Source organism: Notamacropus eugenii, chromosome 1, assembly GCF_028372415.1.
Source record: "Notamacropus eugenii isolate mMacEug1 chromosome 1, mMacEug1.pri_v2, whole genome shotgun sequence".
Taxonomy (NCBI): Eukaryota; Metazoa; Chordata; class Mammalia; order Diprotodontia; family Macropodidae; genus Notamacropus; species Notamacropus eugenii.
This window is the reverse complement of record NC_092872.1, coordinates 296214186-296239517: the sequence shown is the minus strand read 5'-3', so window position 1 is coordinate 296239517 and position 25332 is coordinate 296214186. Positions and strand designations below refer to the sequence as shown.

Genomic DNA, 25332 nt, shown 5'->3' with positions numbered 1-25332 from the left:
TTCATCTGTTTAGGCTTCAGGTTTCTCTTCTGTAAAATGAAGCCTCTCTCTGTAATCTGTGCCTCTCTCCTTCCCTTAATGAGATATGTTGAGTTTGAAAGAGATTAGATCTCTTGACCTGGGTCAAGAGCGCAAACCCAACGCAGATTATCTGTCCCTTATCAAACAGAAAATTCAGCTCTGGAGATATTTTTAAAGTGGGGACTATAGAGAACCTTATAGAAAAGGACTTGGGGAAACACCTCATACTCATATTGTTCACTGACCGACCCATGGCTATTCTCCTATGTAGATTTATTGTAAGGATAATAATCGAGTTTATTCTCAAAGAAGTAATTTAGTCCAGGCTTTATCAATGTTAAGAAAGCTTTGTTATTATTACCTATAATGCTCTTACCCTTCATCTCCTGAGACAATTTCCTTCTGCCCAAGTGTACTTGGTCCCCAGGTACGTCCTTTCTTTTTCAGGGCCCTCTTCTCTTCTTCTTCACCTTCCTCTTTCTGGACAACTGAACTCCGACCCCAAGTTTTGTTGCTTTCACTCGGTGTCACTATAAGAACCACAGGAGAGATTATCAGGTAAGGATTAGAAGCCAAGCTCCCTTCATATCCATCTCCCACATCCCACACTTGGAAGATTCAGAGAAGGAAGCGGTGGGCTGGACTTTTGAGTGGCATGAAAAAAGCTTACATTTGGATTTGGAGAGCCCTGGATTCAAAACTGTGCCTCTGTTATTTACCTCTCTGATGATACTGGGCAAATTTTTTAACCACTCTGGGTTAGCCACTTTGTAAAGGGGTAAGAGACTGTTCAATATAAGGTCTACGACTTCTCCTATTATAGACTCTTCTTGGACTGGTGACATATGGAAGCTACATTTGAACTCAGTTTCCTCATAAAGATGGGCAAGATAATATATAATATGTACTCTTCAGCTCTAAATCTGTGATTATAGGATCTAATTCAGTGCTTCTTAAACTGTGGGTTTCTACATCATATTTGATTGTGAAAAATCTGGCAACAGTAAAAGGTTTCTGAACATGCAACAACCAAAACTTAATTAAAAATCAAATAGGTAATGAATTCTAGGTGTTTCTGGCAGCGCTTGCCTGTGTTGCATCACACAACTTCACTGCAGCGTTGGTTCTGAACATAAAGCATGCCCACTTTGCACCGCACATGCCTTCAGGCCAGGCAACACCAAGAGAAAGCTGCCTAAAGGGGAACAAGGAACCTGAGTAGAAAAAGTTTAAGAAGCCCTGATCTAAATCAAATACTTATCCCACTGCTGAACTTGTCAGGAAAATAGCTGAATTGTGAGTCCTTGACTATTAAGAGATCTCAAAATCACACTCAAATTTGTTCTTAATTCCCACAATTATCAATAAAAATTGAAGAGAAATCTGACCAGCAACAGGGTCTGAAACAACTATGAGGCTTAAGACTTGGGTGGGTTAATTCTACAGGTTGGGAGATGGAGGTGGAGGTGGGGGAGGGATTAGGATGAAACAAAGGTTAGTACAAGATAAGCACTAGGAAGAAAAGAGTCTTAGGGTTTTTTTATGGAGATATTTTTGGTATTTCTATAGTTTTATTAATCCTTCCCAGAGAAGACTGACCTCCTTTCCTTTTATTCTGTCTCAAATATTTTTTAATCAAAGGCTTTCTCTCCCTTCTAGATCTACCAATGCTCCTCTTATTGTAGATCTCTATCATTTTGCATATTGATAAGCATGATTTCCACTGAAGCCTTAAGGGAAAAATGGAAAATCAATCAAAGGATAATAGAAGTGAGAATAGGAAGGGTTCTCCTAGAGCAGCTTCTTCAACTTCTTTATCTGACAGAAAAAGGAACTAATACCCACAAGAGGTTAAATGACTAAGGTCTCACAAGTAGGATCATTTCAGTCATGTCTGACTCTTCATAACTCCATTTGGGATTTTCTTGGCAGAGTTACAGGAAGGGTTTGCCATTTCCTTCTTCAGCTCATTTTACATATGTGGAAGCTAAGGCAAGTAGGATTAAGTGACTTGCCTAGAGTCACACAGCTAGTAAATGTCTGAGGGTAGACTTGAACTCATGTCTTCCTAACTCTAGATACAGTGCTCTATCACAGAGCACTCAGTAGAATGTAAACTCCTTGGAAAGCAGGTCTTGGTACCTCCAGTGAGTAGCACAGCACCTTGCACGTGGTAAGGGCTTAAAATATTGTTTGCTGAATTGAATTGAAAGTTTATCAAAGGCACTAGGGGGTACAAGACAGTACCAGGAGAAAAGAAAGGAACAGAGGTTGGAGGAAACAAAACAAGCCAAGAGAGACAGTCTTAGTACCTATTGGTACTGTATGGCTTTGAAATACAGAAATGTTTGTCACATTTACTCAGCAATTGAGCTCAGCAAAAAACTACCTCTCTGATTAGCACGAATAGGAGAAAGGGATTGTCAGACTAGACAGAGAGAGGACTCTATGTTCCCTGGGCAAGGATAACATAACTTCAGTGTGTTCCCAGTCTAAGAAGGGACCATAATAGGAGGTCTTAGATCTTGTATCAGATAGCCTCTTACACCATTTACAAATAAATGAGCTTCAAAGATATTTTTGGTTTCTACTTCTCTTTGACAATTTTTGACCAAAAAGTAATAAATGGAGGGAGTGGTGATAGTGATAACAGAAGAAAGATAGAATGTATTTATGGGAGGAGGGTTTGTGGATTTTGGAAGAGGCTTTGTTTTGAGTGAGGGAGAACTGTGCAGGTCACCAGCCTCACTTCTCCTCCAGAGCCATGGACAAATGGCTAAACCAGTAAATGACTAGACAGGTCAGAAGACAACTCCTCTCCCCTCCTCAGTCAAATGTATACTGGAAAATTCACAGGAACATCATGGCCTACCCCATGTAAAGTTGGTAAACACCATCTTACATTGGATGGCTCTGAGTCGGGGAATGATGGTGGGACTTGCAGGAGGACTAGAGCCGCTACTGATCAAACTCTTCCTCTTGTCCATGGTTGGAGACGCCTGCACGGTGAACTTGTGTTGGAAATCTAATTAGAGATGACACATACAAAAATCTCATTTGTCAGGAAGATTATTCTATAATCAAATAATCCAAACAAGAGAAATGAAATTTCCCAGCAGGCCCAAGGGTCAGGCATTGGTTTCCTGAAAGGCTCATTCTGTCTCTCTTTACCTAAGAAATGTCCTTCTCAGTTTGGTTATCTTATTTCCCCAGGATCTAGAGTCCAGAGACATGAGAAAAGGGTGAGAAAGGGGAAAATTCATTTCTGGATTGAATTTCATTAGGGACACCATTATGTGTAATTTAGGTAAGAATCTTGGCATCAGAACCAATGACTACACACATGCAATATGAAACTGAGCATTTTGAGTTATTAAAAAGGATTATATTTTATATTTACTCTGGGAAAAAATTATCCAAAAGGCTATCCTTTCAATAGCTCTGCTTTCAACCTCTATTAGAAGTAGAAGTGAACCAACTGTATTTCTATAGCTTATGTGGCTTGCAAGAATGATTACTTTGTCCTTTGATACAATCCTAACAGCGTAGAGAATGAATAACATGGGGGATATGGGTCAGAGAACATGAAGACAGGGACTGCCTTCCAATTATATTGACCTGGGATTAACGGTCCAACTTCCAATGCTTTCTAAGAACAATGTGCTTACAGAGGCAAGACAAGTCAAGAACTATCTATCAAATGTGTACCCAATGCATACATCTATGGTGATAACTCAAAGACTTGATTCTTGGAGTTTATTTTCTTTCTGAGGCAATATACTTGGCAAGGCACTGTAGTTTTTGCTAAACATGAAACATCCCCTTAAAGAAATTCCCCCTTATTTGTGAGTGTTCCACCTTCATTCCCAAAGAAGATCATGCCATCAGAGAAATGATGACATGACTTGCCTTGGCTTTGTTTTGAGTGAGGGAGGACTGTGCAGATCACCAGCCTCACTTCTCCTCCAGAGCCATCTGTATCCAGTGACCAGATATTCATCAGCATGACTAGAGATAACCCAGGATGAGGCAATTGGGTTTAAGCGACTTGTCCAAGGTCACACAGTTAGTGAGTGTCAAGTGTCTGAGGTGAGATTTGAACTCAGATCCTCCTGACTCCTGCACTGGTCCTCTATCCACTGCACCACCTAGCTGCCCCCCTTTATTTGTACTCAGGTTCTAAAGGGTAACTACCCCAGGTTAAGATGACCTGTGAGTCCACATTCCTAAAATTCATGAGCTCCTACCAATGCGCTTATTTTTACTAGTCAGTCAACAGACACAATTAGCTCAAAGTAAAGACCTTTACTAAAATTGTAAGAACAATAACTACAAAAAACTAGTCCTGTAAACCTCAGTTGTACTTTCCCACCACTACACACTGAGTTAGTAGGAAATTCTCTCCAACAGCTCTCACACAGAATCAGTGTGAAAACAGTGGGCACAGACTTAGAGTAAGAGAAAGGTTGTTGCTTGTCTTTGTTCTCTAAGAGGGCCATGACATCAGGGAGGTGATGCATACACTGAAGGTACATGTGACCAAAGCCACACACCCCTTTTGGCACTATGAGACCCCAACTTCCTTTCCCTTCCCATGGTGTCCTCCTGTTGATACTCTCTGAAGGTGTTCCCCTGGACTCCTTGAGTTTGTTTCTCTCTGTAGCTCAGCCCCGATGGGCACTTCTCACACTCCTCAGAGCTATTTCTTGCTGCCATTTGTCAGGCCTACTTCCTATTGGGTGTGATGTCTCCAACTAAATGAATAGTTCTACTGCAAGATACCATGGCTAATGTGGGGAGGGGAGAAGAGAAGAGAGAGATATCCTGCCCACCACCCCCACTCCTCAGAGACAATGAACAGTTTTCCTTCTCAAGGGCTGACTTCTCCTAGAGCTGACTCTTTTGACTGCTGTCAAGAATCACATTCCTTGGAGCTGGTTCCTGACTTGGCTAGATCCTTAGGGCATGTCTTGCTTTCAAAAGGGCCACCAGGAAGAAGGCCAGCCAATGGTTAACTGCCTCCTAATTTTATCAGTTTTGATTGGAGAATTACTTCACACGTAAAGGTGTAACAGAATGTTGACATGACTTTGCTTATATCCTTCACCCCTCATTGTCTCTGTGACCAGTTCCTTATTTTCTGGGATTTTATCACCTGGATTGGGGAAAAAAATCAGGAGTCTCTTGATCAGCTCTCCCCAGTGTAGACAAATAAGACCCTGGTCCTATCTTCAAGAATTTTACAATCTGATGTTTCCCAAGGTTCAAAAATGAAAAAAAAATTAAAAATAATTTTATTTTGTATTTTGGCACATCTTAGAAATGGATAAATGTAGTATATAAACATACCTATGACAAGAGACAACTGTGGTATGCTTAGATGTAGTAAAGCTGATTTCTAACACATCACACAAGAAAACCAGTCTCATTGCTTTATAGCAATAACTTCCAAAATGGCGGCTAAATGCCTCTGGGTTACCATGATATGACCCACGCCCCTCAAGGAGTAAGTGATCAATCCACTGTTGGATGAGAAGATGAGTTATATCCCACTTTGCCCAAGATAGTCAATCATGGGACTTCTCTCCAATGCAACCACACCTTTCCCCATTTCCATCACCATTCCCCAACTACATTGCTTCACATTGCTCATCCTCTCTTCTCTGTCAGGTGTTAGTTTACTAACGAACATTAGTACATACTAATTAGCACATACTAAGCTTAGCCCTGGAACCCCCAGCAGCAGTTGCATAGATTTCATTAGGAAAAATCCTTCCTCCCAGCATACTTCCTCTCTGTCTCCCAGATCACCATGCAGCTGCAGCAGGCATGCTTCAGATGGCAGACTCTGTGCTCTGAAGCAGTGACCAATAAATAAAAAGCTCCACAACCCTTTTTATTTTGGGTCAGACTTAGTAAGCATGGATGGGTTCCACTCTGCATCATAGATGTCATGACATTATTTTTCTTCCTTAATTTACACCTATTCGAAACCTCCTAAGTGCTCCATCAAAGTTCCAATCACCCTGGTTTGTCAATTTCATGTCATCTTCACTTTCACTCACCCAGGTTTGCCAACTGAATGTCATCTTCACTTTCACTCACTCCATATATCCAATCAGTTGCCAAATCTTGTTTCTGTCTTACATTCTTTGCATTTGTCACTTTCTCTCTACCAATACAGCAACCACCCTAGTGATCACCTCTCATTTGGACTATTATCATGGCTTCTTAATTGGTCTCTCTGCCTGAAGTCTATCCCCACTCCAATCCATCCTTCACAAAGCTGCCAAAGTGAATTTCCCAAAGTACGAGTCTGATCATGTCATCTCCCTACTCAATAAATTCTACTGGCTCCCTATTTTCCCTAGGATCAAATATAAAACTCCTTTGTTTCACATTTAGAGCCCTTTGCAAACTGACTCCAACCTACCTTCCCCATGTTATTATATATCACTCCCCTTCTTTGTACTCTATAGTCTAGACAAACTGGCTTTCTTGTTACTACTCAAACCCATACAAAATCACAACTAAAATGTCCCGATATGAATAGAAAACTAAGGTATGATACAGCCCATTAGGCAGGACTATGTAAATAAAGAAGAATGGATTTCTATTGAAAACTTTCTGCTGAAATCAGAGATAATCCACTTTTGTTTATTTGTGCAGTGTCCATGAGGAACTGCTTCACAAAGAAACCTAACTCAAGTAGAATTGTGATGTTCCCTGGCTCTTATTACCTATGATTTGATGGCTATATTGGGAACTTTTTAACAAAAAAAAGTTCTAAAACAACAAAAACAAAAAGGAATTTATTTGTCTGGCTCATCACACTGATCAAATTAATTAAATGCTTAATTACTAATGAACAATTATTCTTTTATAAGTCAACTCTCTCCCCCAGTACAAAGGAATTTTTCAAAGATATTGAAGCACGTCTGATCAAAATCCTCAAAAGCAAAAAGTGATTTTGTGGTATTAATGAATAATAATTTTAAATTAAACATTTTTTATTTTCATCTTGTCCCTTTTAGTTATTAATTTGTATGTGTTTCACAATATATGCAATGTACTATTAAATTAATATTTGTATATGATTTACAAATAAATATGTATATCTCATAGTACAAGCTTGAAAACTTTTTCGTGATATGGGTGGGTGCATGATCAAAACATATGTGTGTTCATATATGTATATGTGCACATTATACATGTATACATGCACACTGAAACATTATACATTATGATATTACACATACTGGAATATTACATATAACACCACAAAAATAGGTGTGTATATTTGCATGTGTGTGCATACTGTGTTATTATATGCCCATATGTGTTTGTGCAGTGTTATAAATGGGCCACATGTATACACATATAGCTCCTACATATATGTGCACTGCAGAGTGGTACAGTAGATTGAGTGCCAGGCCTGAGTTCAAATCCAGCCTCAGACACTTACCAGCTGGGTGCCCACTTCACCCTGTTTGCCTCAGTTTCCTCATCTATAAAATGAGTCAGTGAAGGAAATGTCAAACCATTCCAGTATCTTGCCAAGAAAACCCCAAATGGGGTCATGAAAAGTTGGACACAACTTAAATGACCAAACAACAATAGAATATGTGCATATGTACTCATATATGCATTATGTACATGTAGGTATACATGTTTCTACCAATATTTGAATACATACGTATATAAACAAACTAGTGTATATATACACACATATGTATGTATACATGTCCTACATAATATATTATTTATTTGTATGGTGTTCAAATAAAACAATGGTTTTCAAAATTTCTATTAGTAAAAAAAAAGCACGTGCTGTAATATATGCATAAATCATATGCAAATATTACTATAGTGATAAACACACTGTAAAATACATGCAGATATACATATGTATATAGGTTTGGATTCACATCAATATATACACACACATTTGTAAGTATGTAAGCATGCTTGTGTGCATATAAATGTATGTACATGTATACACCCATATGTATAGCTATATATCTCAATAAATTATTAAACATGTACTGAGGGCTAGGCACAGTGGTAAGTGTTGAGGATACAAAGAAAAAGCAAAAAAAGGTTTCTACCTTCGAGAAACTTACCATCTAAGGAGGGGATAGCGACTATAAATAAGAAAGCACAAGATAAATACAGAATAAGTTTATAATCTATATCTAATCCCTCTATACATATATGTATGTCTACATATACCTACATATACCTGACATCTAGATATAGATATAAGTTTGCATCTATATCTTTATCTTTATATCAATCTAATCAGCCTAGGGCCTCTCTGGGCTTTTTGCTCTAAATCCCTGCACTCCTTTCTCCCCTCTGCCCCTTGGAATTTCCTGGTCTCCTTCAACGCTCAGATCAAGCACCACCTAGAACCTACCACTATTAGTGGTACCTTGGTACCTTGTATATGCTTTATTTTTGCTGTTGAGTCATGTCAGACTCTGTGTGAGCCCATGAACTTTGCCATTTTTTCCTCCATTGTATCCCCATTTTAACAGATGGGGAACTGAGGCAAAAAGGGATTAAGTGATTTGCCTAGGGTCATATAATTAGGAAGTGTCTGATGCTGGATGTGAACTCAGATCTTCCTGAGTCCAGGCCAAGTGCTCTATCTACTGCACCATCTAGCTGTCCCATATATATGTGTGCATGCATGCACACCCACATATGCACACATATACCTAGATAGATACAGATGCATCTATACATGCACGTGTGTATTGTATGTACATGCATGTGTATGTGTGTGCATGTATATACATATGTGTGTGCATGTATACACATATATCCTCTCCCCCTCCCCACCCTGCCCCTAATGCAAATTCCTTAGAGCACAGTGCCTTTGCTTTATTGTAATACCACACAAACTTATATATGTGTACATATATATATAAATTTATGTCTGTACTTGTATACACATGCTGAAACATTGCACATGCATGATGTTATGCTTATTGTAATATGACATATAACACCGCAAAACATATGTGTGTATTTGTATGTGTGTATATTATGTTGTATATATCACATATATGTTTGTGTAGTGTTATAATGTGCTATAGGTGCTTCCTAGGCTTTGTTGGTGAGTCATTTCAATCACGTCCTACTCCTCATGACCCCATTTGGGGTTTTCTTGTCAAAGGTACTGGAGTAGTTTGCCATTTCCTTCTCCAGCTCATTTTACAGATGAGGAAACTGAGGCAAAGAGGGTAAAGTGATTTGCCCAAGGTCACCCAGCTAAGAAGTATCTGAGGCCGGATTTGAACTCAAGGTGAGTCTTCCAGTGCTCTGTGCACCATGTGCTCCACAGATCCCCCTCTAGGCTTCACGTGTACTCACACACCTGAAGGAAGGCTGATGCGGTTGCCATCCTTGAGTTTCAGACGGTTCTTCTTAAACTTGCCCTTACGTTTCTTCACGCGGGGCTTCTCTTGGCACAACTGATGGATGATGATGTTGAGTTCCCTTTCCAGGATGTCGATCTCCCGCTCTGCCAGCTCTTGTTCTCGGCGTCTCAGTAGCTCCTCATGGTTCTTCTGCTGAAGGGCTGCCCGGGTCAGCTCTTCCTCCCATGTACGAAGCTCCTACAAGAGACAGAGGAAAAGGAAAAGGATGGGCAAAGGAAAGTGTGAGTGGCATAATCTTTGACCCATAATCAATGAAACTCTACTGGAGAGTCCTTCATAGAATCAAAAATGTTAGAACTGCAAAGGATTTAAAGACCATTTAGGTCTAGTTCCCCTCATATTTTTAAGATGAGGAAAGTGAGGCAGAAAGCAACTAAGTGATTTTTTTTTTCCAAAGAAGCACACGTTTTTATATCGTAAGAGAATCAGGCTAAGTGGATAAAGTGTTAGATTTGTAAGCTCCTTGGGCCAGGGGGTATTTCAATTTTGTCTTTGTACCTCTAGCACCTGACACAGTGCCTAGAACATAAAAGTCATTTTTTAAAAATAACTGTTTGCCTTCTCAAGGAGAGGGAACGGGACACAGTTAGGGAGAGAATTTGAAATTCAAAATTTTAAAAAATTAAAGTCAAAAATTGTTTTTACATATAATTGGAAAAAATAATACAAATTTACTTGTTAAAAAAAATGGTTGATGATTGATGGATCTGAATCCAGTAAAATTTGGGTTCAAATTCCACCTTTAACACTTAACTAGTTGTGTGACAATGGCCAAGTCACTTCCCTGAGCCTCAGTTTTTTTCATCTATAAAATGGGTGTAGGAATACTCATAGTACCCACCCTCCAAGATTGTGAAGAGCAAATGAAATCTGGATATAATGTATATAAAGCTCTTTTGCAAACTTTAAATCACTATACAAAATGTCTCAAACTTTAAATCACTGTACAGAATATCCTCAAAAGTCTCAGTTTAGCTTCAAGCTTTGCTAGCTTAAAATTGCACTAAGACTTTGGGGATACCCTGCATAAATATAATCATTATAATTATTAATTATTTATTCTAGTGAATAAATCTGAGACTGGGAGTATTAGCTTTAACCTCTCCTGCAAAGTTCTTGGTCTCTTGTTCAGTCAATCAATAAACATTTCTTAACTGCCTACTTGGTGCCAGGCATTGTCCTAAACAGTGCTACATAACAAGGAAGAGAAAAGGATAATGTTTCCTGAGAGTCTGAAATCATTTGCTCTATAAACCAGCAAGCAGAATTCCAGAGCCCCAATGCATTGCTGCTGTTGGTCCAATGATTTCAAGGGAGTGATGCCTTGACTTGTAATTGAATTAGATTTAATTGGTAACAGTCACATGAACAGGGCTATTGAACCTCTGGGGCATCATGCCTCTAAGTATCCATTTTGTCAAAGATCAGGTGGTGCCCAATGTCCAGAGTGTGAGACTGAGGCAGAAAGAAGTTCCCTAAAATTTCAATGAGTCATTCAATGATGAAACTTAGAGAACAAATTCACACAAATAATTAATCTCACATTGTTTGCCTTCTCAGCAGATGAGGGATGGGTAGGAGAGAGGGTAAGAATTTGAGACTCAAAATTTTTAAAATGAATGTTAAGAAACTGAGGAAGCACAGGAATCTATTATTAGGAATCTAGTGTTTTGACCCAAGAACCAGCAATAACTCAGGGAGATTACATTCAAATAAAAAGATTGGTTCCCTTGACTAAGGTAGTCAAGAGAACTGTTTCCAGATTTGAACTCAGGGTTTCTTGACTCCAGAGACAGTGTCTTTCTCTGATACTTGGTTCTATATGGGAACTCAGTACTGAAGGCAGGGGGTCAGACAGGTGGGGGAAGACATCAGGGAACAGGGGAGCTGAGAAGACAAGCAAGTAATTCAGGGAAGCAAACAGCCTTAGGAGCCCACAAAAAGTCTATTCTCTTAAGGATGACATCAAGACAGAGAAAAAAACACAAAACACTAAAATGTCTACACAGTAATTTACATAAGATAAGTAAGTCCAAAGAGAGACCAAGAGATTTAGTTTGTAAAGTTTCTGTGGCAAAACATTAATTGTTGGAATTTAAATATTTTCATAAATCTTCATTGGTAGGGAGCTAGACCTGAAACAAGATAAGGTATAGAGACCAAAGGGGGAAAAAGGAGAGAGAGAGAAAGGGGAATAAAACACACACAAAATAAGAGATAGACCATACAAAAGGGGAGAAGCTATAAACACTATTTCTTCTTCTTAATTTGCCCTCAAAAATAGATTCTCCAACGTCATCCTTAAAAAAAGGATTTCCTTTATTATAGTATTTTTCTTTCCTTTTTTTTAATGTATGGAATAAAACAAGCATTTCCATAACATAGTATAATAAAAAAGATGATTGCAATGAAATTGCAAATCTATTATGTGCAATTTGCTATTCTTTTAAAATATATAAAAAAGATATCATGTAAATCTACTTATTTATTATTTTCTTCTCTCCCCCACCCCACCCTAGAGATGGTTACCATTACACAAGAGACAGAGGGGGAAGAAGCAAAAGGGAGGAAAAGAGAGGAGGAAAAAGAAAAAGGAGAAAAAGAAGATGGAGAAAATGGTGGGGAGAAAAAGAGGAGAGGAAAAAAGAGAAAAAAAGGAGAAAGAGGGAAAAGAAAAGAGGAAGAGAAAGGAAAGAATAAATAGAATGGATTTTTATAAAATCAAAAATCTTTTTATATATCTTTTCAACTTCTTCCTTCTTTGGGGAAATAAACCATTACAAATAATTATCCTGAGCCCTTCAAATCCTTTGGTCTCTTGTGTGACTTCTTCGCCTTCTCTACCGGAGAACAAAAGGAATTGGAAATCACAGAACCATTACGCTCAGTTGGTGGATTTTACTGTTAAAATGAAAAGCTGAAAAGTTCAGGATGCTTGTAGCATCATAGATCCATTATTCCTTTATTCCTGTTGGTTCCTCTGAGTGGCAAGAATTTGAGTTTATTTGAGTCCCTTCCCTCTACGAACCTAAGACTTCTCCCTTCCACAGACCCTGACTCATCCCAACAGAACCTAAAATAGCAGCAACAGTAATAATTAGCGATAGCAGATAGGACTCATTGTTGACAATAAGGAAGCCACCTGCCTGAAGAAGGCATCATTGTAAGTCAACAGCACTACCGGGCCACAGTAATTTTATAATCTGAAATGCTAACATCATATGAGTAAAAGCCTATTATGGAGCACTTCGGTAAATGGAGTTGCATAGCAACTCAAACCACGTTTGTCACATACAGAATGAGGAAAGGTACATCTCTCACTACAAGAAGCCTAGAATATAGATCTTTTCCTTATCTTTTCAAATACCTAAGGAACTGTGATTTTATCAGTCTGGAACTCCATCCACAAAGGCAGATCATATCCTGCCTTAATAGTGAAGTCTTAAGGAGTTGACTGAGGCTCATAGAGACGAAGTACATTGTCCATAAAATTATACCTCAAAATTCACTTTACAAATGTGTTCTGTTTATTCAGAAGTATGTAAGATCATACTATGGTAAAGAATTTTAATTGATATTGTATAATGAAAATGTTTTTTAAAGTGGTACAATTAGTCACTTCTAAACATTAGTCTTTTTTTTTTCCTTTTGGACCAGAATTTTTGATTTCATGGGTATAAGAAAACTTCTATGAATGACACATTCTGCAACTTGTGTGGTCTTATACTGAAACTTAGGGATTAGGCTCCTTGCCCAGGGTTACACAGTTAATAAGTATTAGGAGCAGGATTTCAACTCAGGTCCTTCTGACACTATTAAAATTCTGTGCTCATTCCATCCTTTGTTGTTGTTGAGTTGTTTTCAGTCATGCCAGACTCTCTGTGACATTATTTGGGGTTTTCTTGGCAAAGATACCAGAGTGGTTTGCAATTTCCTTGTCCAGATCATTTTTACAGATGAGGAAACCGAGGCAAAAAAAGTTAAGTGACTTGTCCAGGGTCACACAACTAGTAAGTGTCTTAGGACAGATTCAAAATCAGGAAGATGAATCTTCTTGACTTCAGTCCCAGCATTCAATCTGCTGAAACATCTAGTTTCCTTTCACCATGTTGCCTCCTTTCAGTTTGGATCATAAGTGGACAATCCTATAAGGTCAGACTGTGGCTAACTGTTTTGCCCTTTTATTCCTGCCATATCTTAAGAAGACAAAACATATTCTATACCATTTCAAGCAAAACCTGAGGCCTAGACATTTTCCTCTTTCCTAGGAAAAATCAGTGATCACATTGTAATGAATAAGGAGATATACTTGTCAAAGCCAGTGAGATCTGGCCAGGTTCCAGCCATACCTGGGATGGCCCATTGATGGGTGGATGTGTTCATTCTTTACCTTTTCTTTGGCCCTGAGTTGGTCAAACATCTCTTGAATTTCATGTTTCCAGTCATCCTGCAGGCAGTGGAAGGAGTCCTTTGGCATTTCAAAAAAGCCAGACTCTTCTATAGTGGTGAGTTGGTCCAGGATATTCATGAAAGATGGTCGTGAATGGGGGTCAGGATTCCAGCAGTCTAACCAGGGTAGATATAGATAGGCAAAAAGGATGGGAAGAGGTAAATGTTAGAAATAGAATTTGAGTTGACCAAGCTTACCCTAAAGCTTCCTCTTATCCTCCCTCCTGAAACTCCTGAATATGGGGAAAATGCTGTCACAAACAATAGGGAAAATGCTGGTCTATGATATTACATCAAAATGATAACTCCTAGGAAAAGGAACAAGGACTTAAGCAGGAAAAAATAAAATGCCCAAAGTCACAAGAATAGCATTTAAAATTAAACCCTTGAGTCCTAATTTCCAGACCAATTAACAGGAAAAAAATTAAAACAAGGGATCTTTCCTAATAGTAAGTATCACAGTCATGTTCATCATGTTTTAAGATAGAGGAGTTCTTGTCTCTACCATCTTATATATTTACATAAAAACATAAATATGTATGCATGTATGTGTGTATGTACACACACCACATACACACACACACAAACACACACACCATACATATCACTCCCCATCATGAAGAAGGTCCAAAGGGTCTCTCTTTCCTCTAAGATAAAATGCAAACTCCTGTTGTCAAAGTCTCAGCTGGAAGGAACCAGAGTAATCTCCCAGTTTAATACCATTTTCTCACAATTAAACAAAATGTAGGATAAGAGATATTAAGTGACTTGCCTAGGTCAGCAAATCCATGTATGTTCTCCAGATTCCCAGTCTAGTGCTTTTGAATCAATGACTCAAAACTGCTGGTCTGAGGTCAAGGGCTTCCTAGCATCATATCATAGATTTAGAGCTGGATGAGAATTAACAGGTCATCTAATCCAACCACCTCAATTGACAGAGTTAGGAACAGAGTCCCAAAGTAAATTACTCAAAAAACATAGGTACAAAGTGGCAGAAATCAACTTTGAAGTGAGGTCTCTTCACTCCAAATCCTGTGATATTTTCCCTTCATTCCACTGCTGCCTTTACATCAAGGCTCTGTCACTAAATGTGTGACTGTCCTTAGGTCCTTGAGCCCAGGGTCTCAGTTTCCTTACCTGAATGACTCCTTCTGGCTCAAATGTTTCACACATTCAAAGTATTCATTCACAGACTTCGCTGCTTACTAAGTCAACCCTTTCTATCATGGGAGGGGGAGGGGTCAGCTATAAGAAGCACTTACAAGCTTAATCTAGCAAGACATTGTAAAGATTACAAAATGGGTATTATTCCCATTATCCATAGGATTTCCACACAGGGATGACTAATAACTAATTTCCTCTTGTGATAACTGATGTTGTAAAAGTTCAGCAATGTCACAGTACTCTCCTACTCTCCTCCAGCCAGGGGGCCACTTACCTTCCATGAGCTTGGTAAAAGGTTCTGGGCATGTAGAAGGAATGGGAAGGGCAAGCTTATTCATGGCTACCCCATAGGCTACCGCTAAGCCATCTATTCCTCGGAAGGGTACTTCACCCGTCAGCAGCTCCCAAAGCAGCACACCATAGCTAAGGAGAGGCAAAGACAGAGACTCCATAGGAAATCACATATCATACTCAATTACCATAGCTTGTATGACCTTGTCAAAAACAGAAACAGATCCCATTCTAATGGGGAGCTAATGGATGACATATCATGATTTTGTGATTTTTATCATGGTGAATGATGAAATGATTTATGATATTATGATTTTCATCATGGTACTCTTGGCAACACTTGTTGCCAATGTGGTACAATGGAAAGAACATTGGTCTTAGAGTCAGGAGACCTGAGTTCTAGATCCAGCATTATCCTCCCTTAAAATGTAAGTTCCTCAAGGGCAGGAGACTATCTTTTTTACCTTTATTTTTATCCTTAGCACTTAGCACAATGTCTGGTGCAGAGTAGGAGCTTAATCAGTGCTTGTTGACTGACTAATTTCTTAGGCAGGTGACCCTGAGCAAATCACTTAGCTTCTTCTGAGTCTTATTTTCATCATCTATAAAATGAAAGGAGGAAGTAATAATGCTTCTACTCCCTACTTCACAAATTTGTTATGAAGACAGTACTTTCTAAGCACTAAAATACAATGTACATATAAATATTATTTCTGATATTATCATATACTGGCTAAGTGAACTTGGAAAAATCACACCTCTCTAAGCCTCAGTTTTCTCATCAGTAAAATGAGAAGGTTGGATTAGGTCAGGGATTCTTAATCTGGTATCCAAAAACCTGGTTTTAAAAAATGTGTTGCTAAGTGTATTTCAACACAATTGGTTTCCTTTGTAATCCTGTGTATTATATTTTGTGCATTTGAAAATATTATTCTCACTTATACCAAAGAGGTCCATAACACAAAAAAATGTCTCTATAGATCCCTAAGGTCTCTTCAATTTTAAGATTCTGAATCTGTAAAAATAGTACTGAATGATGTCAGCAACATCTACTATTTCTTTGAATGTTACTTTTTTAAAAAAATTTTACCCACAGCTATACTAAATTAGATTTTGAAATTTTTTTTTTTTAAAGGCATGCTCTTGGGTATGAGCTACAGAACAGGCCAAAATAAGCAAGTCTGGGTAGAGATATCAAATGCCCACTAGTCGAAAAACTTCCCATATGTAGTCACTGATACTAAAGAGATCATTTTTAGGCTAGTCTCTTAACAATGGTGGTATCTCTGCCTGGCTAAACATAATCGGTAAATTTTACTCTCTAGGACCCAGGTGTAACAGCTGTGAGAGACAAACTCTTGCTACAATTCATGTCATATCTGAATCTGTACTTGAGTCTTTACTCTCATATCCCTTAAGGGAAGAATGACAGAATGTCACAGATGAGTCATTCTGTCTACAACTATGACTAACAAATCATGAAAAAGTAAAAGAAAAAGGGGCCTTCATCCAAACCTGCTACCATTGTGGCTCAGTTTTGAACCAGAAATCAAGAAAGTCTCTTGATATGCTTAGTTTAGACCACAAATTCCTACGCATGGTAGACAATGGTTCCTTGGAAGGCTTTTACTAATCACTCCCCTTTCCCCTATAAGTGCTTTTCTACCCTGACCCAATGAATTATTTTGTGTATTTCTGTATTTTAAATTGACTTTCCTTTACAAGTATTGTACACACACACACACACACACACACACACACTATGTAAGCTCCCTGTTAGCAAAAAATGTCTGATTTACCTTTGCATCCCTAGAACAGTATCAGGAAACTAGTAGGATCGTAGACTTAAAGCTAGAAGGAACTTTAAAGGCCATTGAATTGAACACCCTCATTTCACAGATGAGGAAACTGAGGTACAAGGAGGTTAAATGATTTATCCAGGCTCACATAGTTAGTAAATGAGGCAGAATTTCAACACAGGTCATCCTGTCTCCCAATCCAGAGCTCTATTCATGCATCATCTAGCTGGTAAGGAACAAGATGATAGAGTAATTAAAAGGTTTAAATTTCTTCTCATTTTTTTTATTCCTCTCTCTTATTGTTTACTTCTATATTACTGACCTGGATCCACAAGTTCTAAACTATCATGGGCTCTCTCTTCCTGCCATGGCCTGAAATCCATCATGCTCCCTGGCAACATCCTTAATTCTATCCTTTCCCAGTCCTGCTTTGGAGATGTTAGTGTCCTAACCATAGTTAGATTAATGAGTTTACCATAGTTCAATGAGTTACCTGAGTTTATAGGTGTTAATCATGGATCCCATGCACAACTGGGAACACTGGGCTGCCTACTACCTTTCCTTCTTGTTTCTACCTCTCACTCCTTTGAGTATCTCCAATAAATCATGTTCTCTTCCCTTTGGGGTCTTAATTTAAATATACTAAATGAGAGAATCTATTGTAGAGGTTCTTCAATGTGGGACCCATGAGCATGTTTTTAAAATATTTTGATAACTTTTAAATATTCTAATATTTGAACTACTAGTAACTGTCTAAAATTGGGTTTGAACTCAGGTCTTTGTGACTCCAAGCTGGCACTGTATCACCTAACAGCCCCTATAAAGACAATAATCTAGATAGTAAAGACAATATATCAACCAATAAAACATTTTTAAAAACATTTATTATTTATTTTAGCATTCTTGTTTTTTAATATTGAGTTCTAAGTTCTCTCACTCTCTCCAGCCTTTCCCACCTGCTGCAAGCAATATGATGCCAATTATACACGTGAAATTATGCAAAGCATTATTTCCATATTAGCTATATCATGAAAAAGCATGAAAAATAAAGTGAGAAAACTATATTTCAATCTGCACTCAGAATTCATCAGTTCTTTCTCTGCAAGTGGATAGCATTTTTCAACATGAGTCATTTGAAAATGTCTTGGATTATTGTATTGATCAAAGTAGTTAAGTCTTTCACAGTTGATCATCATTATAATACTGCTGTTATTGTGTACAGTGATTTCCTGGTGCTGTTCACTTCATATTGCCTCAGTTCATATAGGTATTCCCATGTTTTCTGCAACCCTCCCCCTTGTCACTTCTTATAGCACAATAGTATTCCATCACAATCACGTACTATGACTTGTTCAGCCATTTGCCAATTGATGGGCATTCTCCTAAGTTTCCAATTCTTTGCCACTAACAAAAGAGTTGTTATATGTGTCCTTTTCCTTTTTTTTAATCTCTTTGAGGTACAGAGCTAGTAGTGGTATTGCTGGGTCAAAGAATATGAATATTTTAAAGTCCTTTGGGTATAGTTCCAAATTGTGCTCCAGAATGGTTGGACCAGTTTACAACCCTAACAATTCATTAGTATACCTATTTTCCATCATCCCTTCCAGGATTTGTCATTTCTGATAAGTGTGAGGCAGTACCTCAAAGTAGTTGCAATTTGTATTTCTCTAATCAATAGCTATTTAGAACATTTTCTTATAAAACTACAGCTAGGGGGTGGAGCCAAGATGGCAGACTAACAGCACACACTTTCTAGAGCACTGTCCCCAAGCCCAGAAAAATACCTGTAAAAAATGGCTCTAAACAAATTCTGGAGTTGCAGAACCCACAGAATGATCAAGTGAAGCAAATCTCCAGCCCAAGACAGCCAGGAAAGTCACTGAGAAGCATCTATCATGCCACACAAAGGGCAGGATGCAGTCCAGCATAAGCCACACTGGCACAGACAGGACCTGAGCAGGCCTTGGAGAGACTGATTCTCTCACATCTGTGGCAGTTTCAAGACTTCAGGACCCCAAAATGCTGAGGACAAATTGGAATGTCAGTGGAAAAAGCCTGTGGGACCAGTGTAGGAGAGTGGAGTGGTCTGGCCCCAGCCCCAGGGCGGCAGAGGGGGAGAGGGATGGAGGAACCCACAGCAGCCACAGGAACAGCAGGAGCAGAGACAGTGACTGTTTCTAGAGTTCTAGACCCACAGATTGTGGGGGAATCGAATGATTGACAGTACACTCCCCACCCCACTGGAAGCAGAGATATATTTTAACAAAGAGCTCAAAAGTCAAGTAAATGGCTGGGGAAATGAGCAAAAACCAAAACAAGAATGAGCCTATAGAATCTTACTTTGGTGACAAGGAAGATGAAAACATGCATACAGAAGACAACAAAGTCAAATTTCCTCCATCCAAAGCTTCCAAGAAAAATATGAATTGGTCTCAGGCTATGGGAGAACTCAAAAAGGATTTTGAAAATCAAGTAAGAGAAGTGGAACAAAAATTGGGAAGAGAAATGAGAGCAATGCAAGACAATTATGAAAAACGAGTCAACTGCTTGCTAAAGGAGACCCAAAAAATGCTGAAAAAAAAACATTTATAAATAGACTAACCCAAACGACAAAAGAGATCTAAAAAGCCAATGAAGAGAAGAATCCCTTAAAAAGCAGAACTGGACTGATGGAAAAGGAGGTCCAAAAGCTCACTGAAAAAAATAATTCCTTAAAGATTAGAATGGAGCAGATGGAAGCTAATAACTTTATGAAAAATCAAGAAATCATAAAACAAAAGAAAAGGAATGAAAAAGGAGAAGACAATGTGAAATATCTCAGTGGAAAAACAACTGACCTGGAACATAGATCCAGGAGAGACAATTTAAAAATTGTAGGACTATCTAACAGCCATGATCAAAAAAAGAGCCTACATATCATCTTTTGAGAAATTATCAAAGAAAACTGCCCTAATATTCTAGAACCAGAGGGTAAAATAGATATTGAAAGAATTCACTGATCACCTCCTGAAAGAGATCCCAAAAGGAAAACTCCTAGGAATATTGTAGCCAAATTCCAGAGCTTCCAGGCGAAGGAGAAAATATTACAAGCAGCCAGAAAGAAACAATTTGAGTATTGTAGAAATGCAACCAGGATAACACAAGATCTAGTAGCTTCTACATTAAGGGAATCTGAGTGCTTGGAATATGATATTCCAGAAATCAAAGAAGCTAGGATTAAAACCAAGAATCACTTACCCAGCAAAACTGAGTATAATTCTTCAGGGGGAAAAATGGTCACTGAATGAAATAGAGGACTTTCAGGCAGTCTTGATGAAAAAACCAAGGCTGAATAGAAAATATGATTTTCAAACACAAGAATCAAGAGAATCATGAAAAGGTAAACAGGAAAGAGAAATCATAAGGGACTTAGTAAAGTTGAACTGTTTACATTCCTACATGGAAAGATCACATTTATAACTCTTGGGACTTTTCTCAGTAGTAGGGTAGTTGGAGGAATTATATACATATAGACAGAGGGCACAGGGTGAGTTGAATAGGAAGGGATGATATCCAAAAAGTAAGAGAGGAGAGAGGAATATATTGGGAGGAGAAAGGGAAAAATAGAATGGGGCAAATTATCTCTCACATAAAAGAGGGAAGAAAAAGCTTTTTCAATGGAAAGGAAGAGAGGGGAGGTGAGAGGGGGAAAGTGAACCTCACTCTCATGACATTTGTCTTAAGGAGGGAATAACATGTATACTCAATTTGCTATGAAACTCTACTTTACACTACAGGAAAGTAGGGGAGAAAGGGATAAATGGGGGTGGGGAGATGATAGAAGGGAGGGCAAATGAGGGGAGGGTGTAATTAGAAATAAATACTTTTTAGGAGGGATAGAGTCAAAAGAGAGAATAGAATAAATGGGGGGCAGCATAGGATGGAGGGAAATATAGTTAGTGTTCCACAACATGACTTTTATGGAAGTCTTTTGCAAAACTATACATGTATAATATACATTGAATTGCTTGCCTTCTCAGTGGGGATAGGTGATGAGGGAGGAAGGGAGAGAATTGGAACTAAAAGTTTTAAAAACTAATGTTAAAAATTATTTTTACATACAAATGGGAAATAAGATATACAGGCAATGGGGTATAAAATCTATCTTATCCTCTAAGCAAATAGAGAGAATGGGGATAAGAGAAGGGAGGGGTGTGATAGAAAGGAGGGAAGATTGGGGGAATCAGAATGCACACTGTCTTGGAAGGGGGAGAGATGGGGAGAAAATTTGGAACTCAAAATCTTGTGGAAATGAATGTTGAAAACTAAAAATAAATAAATAAGGGAAGAACCAAGATGGTGGAGTAGAAGGACAGACCTCCTCTAGCTCTCCCCCCATAGCCCATAAAATACCTGTAAAAAATGACTCTAAATGAATTCTAGAGCAGTAGAAGCCAGAGAATGACAGAATGAAACAGATTTCCAGTCCAAGACAGCCTGGAAGGCTGAAAGGAAAGGTCTATCACACCAGGCTTGGAGTGCAGCCAACCTTGGGCCATGTGGCACAGCATGAACAGGACTGGAGCAGGTTTCAGGGAGCAGAATCACAGCAACATCTGTGATTCCCAGATTTCTCAATCCATAAACACCAAAGGCAGTTTCAAAGGTCAGTAAGAAAGCTCTTTCACCTGGGTTAGAGTGGAGCATGGTCTGGCCCCAGTCTCAGCCCCAGAGCAGCAGCAGCCACTTTTGGAGACCAGACCTAAAGACCCTGGGAGAATTGAGCAGCTGATCTGCATCTCAGCCCTGAGTGGCGGTTCTGGGGTGAGGAGGAGCACTGGCAAAAGAGGTCCAAAAAGCCAATGAGGAAAAGAATGCTTTAAAAACCAGAATTGGTCAAATGGAAAAGGAGGTTCAAAAGTTTATTGAAGAAAATAGTTCTTTAAAAATTAGAATGGAGCAGATGGAAGGTAATGACTTTATGAGAAACCAAGAAATTATAAAACAAAATCAAAAGAATGAAAAAAATAGAAGACAATGTGAAATATCTCATTGGAAAAACAACTGACCTGGAAAATACATCCAGGAGAGATAATTTAAAAATTATTGGTCTACCTAAAAACCATGATCAAAAAAAGAGCCTACATATCATCTTCCAAGAAATTAGCAAGGAAAACTGCCCTGATACTCTAGAACTAGAGGGTAAAATAGAAATTGAAAGAATTCACTGATCACTTCCTGAAAGAGACCACAAAAAGAAAACTCCTAGGAATATTGTAGCCAAATTCCAGAGTTCCCAGGTCAAGGAGAAAATATTACAAGCAGCCAGAAAGAAACAATTCAAGTACTATGGAAACATAATCAGGAGAACACAGAATTTAGTAACTTCTACACTATGGGATCAAAGGGCTTGGAATATGATATTCCAGAGGTCAGAGGTGATAGGATTAAAACCAAGAATCATCTACCAGCAAAACTGAGTATAATACTTCAGGGGAAAAAAATGGAATTTCAATGAAACAGAGGACTTCCAAGCATTCTTGTTGAAAAGACCGGAGCTGAATAGAAAATTTTACTTTCAAATACAAGAATCAAGAGAAACATGAAAAGGTAAACAGAAAAGCGAAGAACTCATTAAAGTTGAACTGTTTCCATTCTTACATGGGATGTTATTTGTAACTCATGAGGCCTTTTTTAGTATTAGGGTTGTTAGAGGGAATATATATGTAGGCATGTATGGGTATGTATTTATACATGTGTGTATATGTATATATGTATGTATGTGTGTATATATATATATATATACACATACATATATATATACACATACATATACATATACACACATAGACAAAGGGCACAAGGTGAGCTGAATGTGAAGGGAAAATACCAAAAAAAATTTACTGTTGAATGTAATGTACTGGGAGTAGGAGAAGGGAAGAGGTGGAATTTAGTGAATCATCTCACATGGAAGAGGGAAGGAGTTTTTACAATGGAGGGGAAGAGGGGGGAGATGAAAGGAAATGAGTGGGCCTTACTCTCATGGGATTTGGCTTAAAGAGGAATAACACACACTCAATTGGATATGGAAATCTATTGTACCCTTCAGTAAGGCAGGGGGGAAGGGGATAGGAGAGGGAAGATAACACAAGGGACAGCAAATTGGGGAAGGGGATAATTAGAAGCAAACACTATTGTGGAAGGACAGGTCAGGAGAGAGAATGGAATAGACTGAGGGCAGGATAGGACAGAGGGAAATGTGGTTAGTCTTTTACAATATGACTGTTATGGAAGAGCTTTGCATTGTTATACATGTATACCCTATATTGAATTACTTGTTTTCTCAATGGGGATGGGTGGGGAAGGAGGGAGAGACTATGGAACTGAAAGCTTTGCTAATGAATGTTAAAAATGGTTTTAGCATGCAACTGGAAATTAAGATATATGTGGGCGATGGAGTATAGAAATCTGTTTTGCACTACAGGAAAATAGAGGGGATAGGGGATAGAAGAAGGGTGGGTAGTAGAAGGGAGGACAGACTGGAGGCAGGGGTGGATGGGGTGCATGCTGTCCTGGGGTGGGGGGTAGGGAAAGATTTGGAGAAAATTCTGAATTCAAATTCATGTGGAAGTGAATGTTGAGAACTGAAAAATAAATAAATTATAGATTAAAAATAAATAAATGAATAAATTAGAATTTAAAAAAAAGAAAAAAAAGACTATAGATAGCTTTGATTTTTTTCTTCTGAAAACTGCCTGTTAATATCCTTTGACAATTTATCAATTGAGTAATGGCTTTTATTTTTATAAATTTCACTCCATTCTCTATATATTTGAGAAAAGAGGTCTTTATTGGAGAAATTTGCCATAAAATTTTTTATATTATTACTTCATTGTATATGGTAACTTTTAGGAAAATGTAGTCTCCCTGATTATCTATTTTAATTAGGTCTATTTTTACTTTTGCTTTGTCCAAGATCATGATTGCTACCCATGCCTTTTTCACTTTAGCTAAATCATAATAGATTCTGAATCAGCTCTTATTTTAACTCTGTGTCTGTCTTTCTGTTTCAAGTGTGTCTCTTGTAAAGAACATATTGCTGAGTTTTAGTTTCTAATCCATTCTGTTATCCACTTCTGTTTAATGGGTGTGCTCATCCCATTCATATTCAGTAATGATTACTATAACTGTTTATTTCCCTCCATCCTATTTTCTTCTGTTTATCCTTCTCACTCTCTTTTTATCCTGTCTCTCCTTAAAAATCTGTTTTGCTTCTGACCATGGCCTCCCTTAATCTGTCTTCCCTTTTATCATCAGCTCCTTCCCTTTATCTTATCCCTACTCCTCCTATTTCTCTATGCAGTAAGATAGATTTCTATATCCAATTGAGTGTGTGCATACACACACACACACACATACACAAATATATATATATATGTATATATACGTATACATACACATCTATACATTTACATACACACATACTCTTGCCTCTTTGAACCAATTCCAATAAGAGTGATGTTCACTCATTGCTCACCACCACCACCCGTTTTCCCCTACTCTGTAAAAGCTCTTCCTTGTGTGCCTCTTTTATGTGAAATAATTAACCCCATTCTACCTCTTCCTTTCCCCTCTTAGCAGTGAATCTCTTCCTCATCCCTTCATTTTTTTAGATCATCCCAACATAAGTGACTCATACCCATTCCCTTTGTCTATGTAGACTGCTTCTGATTGCCCTAAGACTGAAAAAGTTCTTAGGAAATTACATGTATCATCTTCCCATATGAGAATGTAAATGGTTTAACCTTATTGAGTCTCTTGTGATTTTTCTTTCATGTTTATCTTTCTAGGCTTCTCTTGAGTCTTGTGTTTGACAGTCATATTTTCTATTCAGCTCTGGTCGTTTCATCAGAAATGCTTGAAAAGTCCTCCATTTCATTAAATATCCATTTTCCCCCTGAAGGATTATACTTAGTTTTATTGGATAAATTTATTCTTGGTTATAATCCTAGCTCCTTTGTCTTTCAGAATATTATATTCCAGGTCTCCTCTCCTTTAAAGTGGAAACTAATCAATCTTATGTGATCCTGACTGTGTCTTTATGCTATATGAATTGTTTCTTTCTGGATGCTTGCAATATTTTCTCCTTGACCTGGGGGCTCTGGAATTTGTTTTTTGAT

At 38.2% G+C, this 25332-nt stretch overlaps 1 protein-coding gene across 1 annotated transcript in view; it reads right to left on the bottom strand.

Moving 5' to 3' along the window:
- Positions 1–25332, bottom strand: part of MAP3K9 (mitogen-activated protein kinase kinase kinase 9) — a 139162-nt gene that overhangs the window by 18462 nt on the left and 95368 nt on the right. The window contains exons 4-8 of the mRNA XM_072629243.1: positions 15358–15506; positions 13861–14036; positions 9407–9647; positions 2924–3046; positions 398–551 (exon numbers count right to left, since the gene is read on the bottom strand). Of these exons, the coding sequence (XP_072485344.1) occupies positions 398–551; positions 2924–3046; positions 9407–9647; positions 13861–14036; positions 15358–15506 (843 nt within the window). The remainder of the gene's footprint in view (positions 1–397; positions 552–2923; positions 3047–9406; positions 9648–13860; positions 14037–15357; positions 15507–25332) is intronic.